At 34.1% G+C, this 8,229-nt stretch overlaps 1 protein-coding gene across 3 annotated transcripts; it reads right to left on the bottom strand.

Annotated features, from left to right (window-relative positions):
• Positions 1-131: 131 nt before the first annotated feature.
• LOC106068428 (tRNA (guanine(26)-N(2))-dimethyltransferase-like) lies at positions 132-6,882 on the bottom strand. Of its 3 annotated transcripts, none has more exons than XM_056042226.1 (5): positions 6,251-6,882; positions 1,591-2,877; positions 1,204-1,294; positions 762-1,031; positions 132-223 (listed from the first exon to the last, which is right to left on the bottom strand). In XM_056042226.1, the coding sequence occupies exons 2-5, from the start codon at positions 2,775-2,777 to the stop codon at positions 197-199; spliced, it is 1,575 nt and encodes a 524-aa protein (XP_055898201.1). In that variant the 5' UTR covers positions 2,778-2,877; positions 6,251-6,882; the 3' UTR covers positions 132-196. The 3 variants fall into 3 exon arrangements, with proteins under 3 accessions (XP_055898201.1, XP_055898207.1, XP_055898192.1); XM_056042232.1 differs by lacking the exon at positions 6,251-6,882 and adding an exon at positions 5,569-6,214; XM_056042217.1 differs by lacking the exon at positions 6,251-6,882 and adding an exon at positions 5,563-6,213.
• Positions 6,883-8,229: the final 1,347 nt, after the last annotated feature.

Below are 8,229 nucleotides of genomic sequence, written 5' to 3'. Positions count from 1 at the left end.
ATTATCTATTTTTCTACTTTTTTGTTGTTGTTAACTAGCTGATTAAGTTCAAGTTATTGTTTTTATACTCCAATAAAACAAAGTGTTGTTTTTTTTACCAGTATATAGAAAAAAAATTAACAAACAATTGATAAAACAAGGTAGTATTTTTTATTATTTATATTTAAAATGTAAATATTAACTAATTGAAATCCAATTATTCACTTGGTTGCATATTTTCGACCTGAAAATTTAAAGACAATGATTTAGTACACAAATAAAATTCTAATTAATTAAGACTATTTATTCTTGTTTAGAAAAACAAAGACCTAAATAAAGTAATCTTTAGATAAAAATAAGAAAATTAGCAATTATTAATAAATACAATAGAATCAATGTAGTTCTTTTATAGCTTAACTTAATAGAATCTATCTTCATTTGAACAAGAAAATGAGGTACCAGTATATCTATTGAGGGTGTGAATTAAAAAATGGCTGTGAAAAGTAGTTTTTCTTATTATTTTGGTTACATAAGAAAATTCATGAATAGATCTAATTATGTTATAAATATAGTTTTAGTCAGATAGTTGTACCATACAGTAAGCCTGATTGATTTTAAAAGCAAACACAACTATACGAACATTGAAATGCCATATAAACAGATTACCTTTGCATGATCTGCCCTATAAATCACAAAGTCTGAAAGGGTTATTATCTCCAAACTTTAGCTAATAACTTTCATTTTCAAAATGTGACAAACATATTTTATTAATTCATTCTTACCTTTGATTTCTTTCCTTGATTAATGGCTTGTTTCTCTATAAGATCTGGATTCCCTGCCCTTTTGGCCTTTGCTTTAGGACCCCAGTGAGGCTCTGGGTTAGTTTGCCATCTAAGAAGACCTTGTTTTCTGGAAAGAGGGTTGGCAGAAGGATGTTCAGAGAATGATACTTCTACTTCAGGCTGTTGATCCAAAATAGCTTTAGCTACAGAACCAGGAGTTAGACGCTTGGCACTGACTGGGTTTTCTTTCACCCAACATCTCATGACATCCTGTTAATACAAGTAACAAGCACAAATGCATTTGTATTTACAGTGTGTACAAATATAGAGTTTAACTTCCTTGTCTTTAAATAGATTTCATGTAATTAGCAAGCAGAAAAAAAATACATAGCAGCATTAGTAGCTTAATTCCACCACACAATGACATACGCTATTAACTTACCCAAACAAACTTTGTTGGAGCATCTGTCTTGCAGGAATTTTTAGCAGCATGAGAGAGTGATACTCTGTAACCAGCATTAAGTAGAGCAGACCTTGGAAGATAAACAAATAAATTACATTTCTGTCACTGATACTCTGTAACCAGCATTAAGTAGAGCAGACCTTGGAAGATAAACAAATAAATTACATTTCTGTCACTCCTCTTGCTAAAGAGCAATGCTATTCGTTAAGTATACAAATATTATCTAAAACTCATAAACTGAATATTTCACAAAATTAATGAATTAAAAGTATTAACTTTTTAAAAATGTGCATGGAATAAGACAAATGTTTGTGTTAAATCTTTAAGTTTATATTAAACAGAATGTTTGTGCTAACCAACACTCACCTAAATGCAACCATATTGGGAGCTCGACAGTGTAATACACTACAAATAACATCCAAGACATAAAAGAGTGGCACATCTGCCAACTCCTCTAGGGCAACATTTAACATTCCTGATATTCTATCAGCTGTTTTGAAAGTATGTAAGTTACGTTCTATTCGACTTAAAATTTTCTTGATAAAGTCTGTATCATGCAGTGGTGCAGACCAAATGGGACCACCAATTTTGTAATGATGATGGCAGTGTTCACAATTCTGGGGGACAACTGGTCCACTTCCTGCAATAAACTTATAATTTCCAGTCCCCTTGGCCGGTAAAGCTACAGCCAATGGCTGCAGTAAGTAAGAGCCACAGCCCACACATTCAAAAACGAATGACTTCTTTGTGCAAGAATGCTTCACCTGTTTCTGACCAGAAAATATTTGAACAAATAGCCTAAAGTAAAAATCTATACTTAATGAAACGAGTGGTACAATATATCTGCCATATCGATTAGCATGTGAATCCAGACACTGTAGCATAATTCTTAATCCCATCTCATGGCAGAATTTTGAGCGCAGAGAAATTGAACCATAATTGGCATTACATTTTTCTGGGGCATTTCCACACAAAACAGCAGCATCAGTGCAAGTGATGCACAGCAAGCCTCCATCTCTTACTGCTTGAACTGCTGCATCTAAAAATATTGAAGGACTGCCATAAGGGTCTAAATCAATCACATCAAACTGCTTGTCCCATGACTTATGTTCATACATGGCCATGGATGCATCAGCGTAATTGGCTGAGACAAGATGTTCGAGATGGTTTTTCTGAATATTTTTTTCTATAATTTCAACAGCAGTTTTATCAAAGTCATTGGCTATGACTTGCTTTATGCCAGGTATTTCTAGCCCAAATCTTACTGACCTAAGACCTGAGGCAGAAAGACCTTCAAATATAGTGATTCCATTGTCATATTTTTTCCCAGGCACTAAGGTCTCAGTCTGCTGTGTACAACTTTCTGGTGTGTCTTGTGAAACATTTTTATCAGCACTAACTTTAGCCAAATGTTGTGCTGCAAACTCAGATATTATTGCTATTGTTAAATCTCTGTTGTACTCTTGAACTGGATTATAGAAAACAGATTCTGGCAAGAGAATTGTAGCACGTCCTTCTGTAACCTCTGTTAAATGATGTACTTCTGATGCCATAGTTTTCAAGAAACGAGGTCAATGAAACAAAATTGCAAGAAACTCAATTTGTTTCAGATGAATAAAGTACAATTATTTCTGCAGTTTGTTCAAAATGAGCCTGCAAGAAACACACAAAAGAAAATAATTTAACGATAATGTGAAGATGAAAAATCATAATTAATAAAAATGTACTACATTAAAGTGAGAACATTGCTAAATGTTACCAAAAGTCTAACAATAATAAAAGAAGCTTGAAGAAGACTAGTTAGCCCAAGTAGCCTCTTTTGAGGTATCACTCTTTATAATTTTCTTCACTTGCTGGTTCCGCAAGGTTGCCATTGACAGAAGTGATAATGGATATAAGCACTCCACTACCTTTAAAATGCTTCCTAATGGCATGCGTCTCAAAATAGCCAATTCCTAGCCTTCATGTGTGGCTCAGATATAATGCGGAAATGTTTTCATTAACAGCAGAAGGGGCGAAGGCAAGTAACTGGTGCCTAAACCAATAAGATTCTGGCAGGAGAGGCTCATCCATGGCTGGCTACCCACCTAAGATTAATAATAAATTACTGTAGACGTTACTATTTAATAATGATAATAACGAGACTGTCTTGATCAAGGTAGACATATATAACTAACTTTTTATTTCCGTCCGATTCTTTGCTTTCGCATAAAACATAAACAACAAACAATGACGTAATATCTTCTAATATTAACACATGTTCTGTAGTCACAGATTAATAATAAATTACTGTAGACGTTACTATTTAATAATGATAATAACGAGACTGTCTTGATCAAGGTAGACATATATAACTAACTTTTTATTTCCGTCCCATTCTTTGCTTTCGCATAAAACATAAACAACAAACAATGACGTAATATCTTCTAATATTAACACATCCTTCCTTTTGAAGCTATCATCACATCCTGTAGACAAACTCATTGAAAGGTTTCAGAATCATTTTTTGCCTAAGTCCAACACTGTGTATGACAGATTTAAATTCTTTTCAAGAAAGCAGAAATTAGAAGGAAAACTGAATCTGATGCTAAATTAAAACTTGTAATGAATTATGTCAGAGAAGGTTGGCCAAAGATAAAAACTCAAGTTCATGAAACAGTGAAAGTGTATTGGTCATTTAAAGACAGTATTCATGAAGAGAATGGAATATTGTTTTATGAGAACAGAATTATGATTCCTTCAAGTATGAGAAATGAAATTCTCGACAAGTTGCACATAGGTCATTTTGGTCTTGAGAAAACCAGATCGAAGGCAAAACAGAGTGTGTTTTGGCCAGGATTGTCTAAAGATATTTTTTCGACAATAATGAAATGCGCAACATGTGCAACGTTCAAAAGAAATAATGTGAAGGAAAAATTGCTACCTCATGCTGTACCAGACAGACCATGGAAAAAGGTTGCGACAGATTTGTTTGAATGGCGAAACAATGACTATTTGCTAGTTGTGGACTATTTCTCCAAATATCCTGAAATAAAACGACTAGAGAACAAAACAGCAGAATGTGTTATCAGGGCAATGAAAGGTATTTTTGCTAGACATGGCATACCAGAAGAAATAGTGAGCGACAATATGCCATTCAATAGCTATCAATATAGAGAGTTTGCTTCTGAATGGGGTTTCAAGATAACAACATCAAGTCCCAGATACCCTCAATCAAATGGACAAAGTGAGGTGTATGTTGGTATCGTAAAGCAGATATTCAACAAAGCATACAAAAGTGGGAAAGATCCATATCTCGCTATGCTCGAGTATAGAAATACTCCGATAAGCGGACTGCTTTATTCGCCATCACAACTGCTGATGAGTAGAAGACTCAGGGACATCATTCCAACTGATCCCAAACTATTGAAACCATCGGTAGCTGAAAATGCAGAGACATTACTCAACGAACGACAGAGGAAAAGCAAAGTGAGGTACGATGCAAAAGCAAGGTTACCTAAAGACTACTCTGTCGGGGAGAAGGTGAGAGTTCGTCTAGGACAAACATGGCAGAAAGCAGTCGTCATTAAGAAACATCCATCACCCAGATCTTACATCATAAAGACAAATGATGGGAAAACATACAGACGAAATCAACGGTTTTTAAACAAGAGCTACGAAGAAGACATCTCTGGGTACTATGACACCGATGAAGACAATGAACAGCAAACTGTTAGAACAAAAGAAACAGACAATTATAAACCAACATCTAGAGAACTTGCTGTGCTGGTCAAGACAACCAGAAGTGGTCGAGTTGTCAAAATTCCTTGTAAATATAAGTATTAAGAACTTTAAAAGGAAGGATGTGATGATAGCTTCAAAAGGAAGGATGTGTTAATATTAGAAGATATTACGTCATTGTTTGTTGTTTATGTTTTATGCGAAAGCAAAGAATCGGACGGAAATAAAAAGTTAGTTACATATGTCTACCTTGATAAAAACAGTCTCGTTATTATCATTATTAAATAGTAACGTCTACAGTAATTTATTATTAATCTGTGACAACAGAACAGTAGTAGTACTAGTACTAGATCTAGATTAGTAGACTATACTCTCACTGACTCTCAGTATAGTAAATAATAGTATTTAGTATACTGTATAGTATAATAATAGTATAGTAATCTAGCTAGATCTAGTACTAGTAGTCAGTACTACTACTAAACTAGTACTAATAATATCTGTGTATCTAGTCACGTAAACTAACACCAAAAGGTTTAACTATATTAACTAATTAGATCTATAATGTAATTTAAGTAATCGATGGTTTAGACGCCCAGATTTAATTATGATATGAGATACCTATACCGGCCACCATGTTGTTATGTTGTTTTTAAAGGGTAACTCCGATGGTTTTGACAATTTTTGATATAATATGTGTTTTGATTTATAGATAATGAATATATTATTCTTTTTTTTTTATTTGCAAGAATAACTTAGTAATTGATGTTTTTGTGACATAATTTTTCTGCGCATCCAAAACAGTCAGATTTTCACTGAATTTCTGTGTGACGTCACGACGGTGCACTCAAATCCTATTGATACTCATTGATAGGGAGGCGAAAAAGAAATTATCTTTGATAAAAAAAAATTTTCGTTATTACATTATTAAAATACTTTAAAAGAAATTTCTAATGGTGTATAAATTATGACTGTATGTTTGACCGTAATAAAATTATGATTTTTTTGTGCTGTTTCGACCTAACATTGGTTGACATGGAAAAAGTGATGAGAGAGCTTGACGCTGGCTCAGCCGGCGAGACACACCCCCAAGGTCAAAAGTTAAAAAGTTGGAATTGAGTTTCGTAGACGATAGATCTACTTATTAAATAAGAAATTTAATAGTAGATCTAGTATTCGTAGTAAATTTCTAGCTCACAAATCTGATTTCATTTATATTTATGAACTTCAGTTGTTTAAAATGTCTCAGTAGTATCATTAATTGAATTCTTTGGCCTGGAAATCCAATGATGTATTGTTGGTACTGCACCTGGTATTAACTTCAATTTTTTTTTAAATGCCATTTCCACAGCAATGAAGTTGCTGAAACAGCTTCTCTCAAAATGGTTTGAGCACAAACAGGAATTAGCTAATGCCTTTGTAAAATATTTGCTCTTCAGGCGAATAAATTTTCCCTTTAAAACTTCATCTCTTGGAAACAAATGAAAAGAGACACTAATTTCTGTATCAGCATACTTGCTGATTTTATCTTTGTGATTGGAACTACTGCAACAAGCTGAAGAACAATATTTAATTTTCTTCAAGTAGAAATAGAGGTTTATAAACAATGACCGATTATAAATCAACGTGGAGACTAGATCTAGCTGTGAAGCGTAACAATAAATGCGATCCGATAGGTCTAGATCTAGACTAGAGAGTTTATCGGTTATATAGGTCTAGATCTATATTTAGCCAGCACCTTCGTGACGTCACGTTTTTAAAAACTAAAAACATCTCGCAGAACCCCGTTTTTTGGGGGGCGTGGAGAATTTTCTGTCTAATTTATTAAATATAAAATTTTCCGAGCATTTAAATAAAAAATGATATAATGTTTACTATTACAACTTTTTACGCAGAATTTAAATATGTCAATAACTAAAATTTGAAAAACTATCGGAGTTTCCCTTTAAGCATATTGATCTCCCTTGCCTAAATTGAGCTTTTAATAACTTTTTTAAAGAGAGTTTTTTTGTTCTTATGCTGTTCACTTATGTTTTTTTACGTTTATTTAACTTTTTATACAGCTAGGAATCTAGAGTTAGACACTAAGGCAGATTTGTGTGATGTCTAAGTCTAAGTACTCTAAGTTACACTCTAGTCTACTGTTAGCACCGTTACTGTTTACTGTATCTAGTCTAGACTAACATGTGCAATAAACAGTGCAATCGAAAAATAGTCTAGAATACTAGTCTTTACACGTTTACATCACGGTAACATATCTCCGTCTAGATATACCGCCCACTTCAGGACGGTGGAAGGGAGCTCTTGTTCGCTTTTGCTGGCTGAGTTCCAAGAGCGATGCACAACTCTACATGACAACATCAGATCTAGTCTAGTACTAAAATGCCTAAGAAGATTTTTTTTTATATGTATACCGTATATATGAAACCCTTTTTTTTTTTTTTTTTTTTAATTCGAACCGTTTTTAATTTTGTCTCATTCTGAAGAACAACAAAAAATGGAGTACTGAAAACGAAGGGATGGGGGCTCATACCTTCGCGAAAATTGAGCACATGGTTAAACTACAATTCCCAAATTCCAAGAGCATAGCTAAGGAAGATTTCGATTTTAAAACCCCCTTCGAAATTTACGATAAAAAAATCTCTTTAACATAAGACTATCCATACATCAGACATGAGATTCTATGAGCGTAGCCAAAAGGGGTTTTGTGTTTAAAACCCCCCTCCAGCGGGGTTTATAGCTAAAAACCACCTCTTCAATATAAAAAAAGCAAATTACACACTAAAAATTCTATGAGGGGCTCCACCCCGCGCTGGGGGAACTCCAAGCGCTCCCCCAGATCCCCTTGCTGGCGATATCGTGGAGTCTACAATTTTCCCACCAACTCCAGGTAGAACCTATACTAAGGTACAATAAACGTCTTCTGAAAGAATGAAGGGATTAATTATGTACACACACACATGAATTTTTTTTTTTTGCTGGGGGGGGGGGGGAATCCGCCCCAACCCCACACCCCCGAAACAAAAATCCTGGCTACGCCCATGGGTAAAATAGTATCATTCTTGTCACAATAATGGATCGCTATCAGATTTAAAAAAAAAAAAAAAAAGCTTAATGAAGCAAATCAACAAATTATATTTTCTATTTTTTTTTTCATACAGAAAATAAAACAAACTTTCAAAAGATCCTCCTTTATTTTTGAATAGCTGCTAAAGCTTTTGTGTTCCTCTGTACTTTTGGTTGTTGTTCTCAAGGCCTTCCTTTCGATGCCGAATCATTGTAATGCTT

This window comes from Biomphalaria glabrata, chromosome 1 (genome assembly GCF_947242115.1).
Source record: "Biomphalaria glabrata chromosome 1, xgBioGlab47.1, whole genome shotgun sequence".
In the NCBI taxonomy this organism is placed as follows: Eukaryota; Metazoa; Mollusca; class Gastropoda; family Planorbidae; genus Biomphalaria; species Biomphalaria glabrata.
This window is presented reverse-complemented; position numbering and strand designations above follow the sequence as displayed.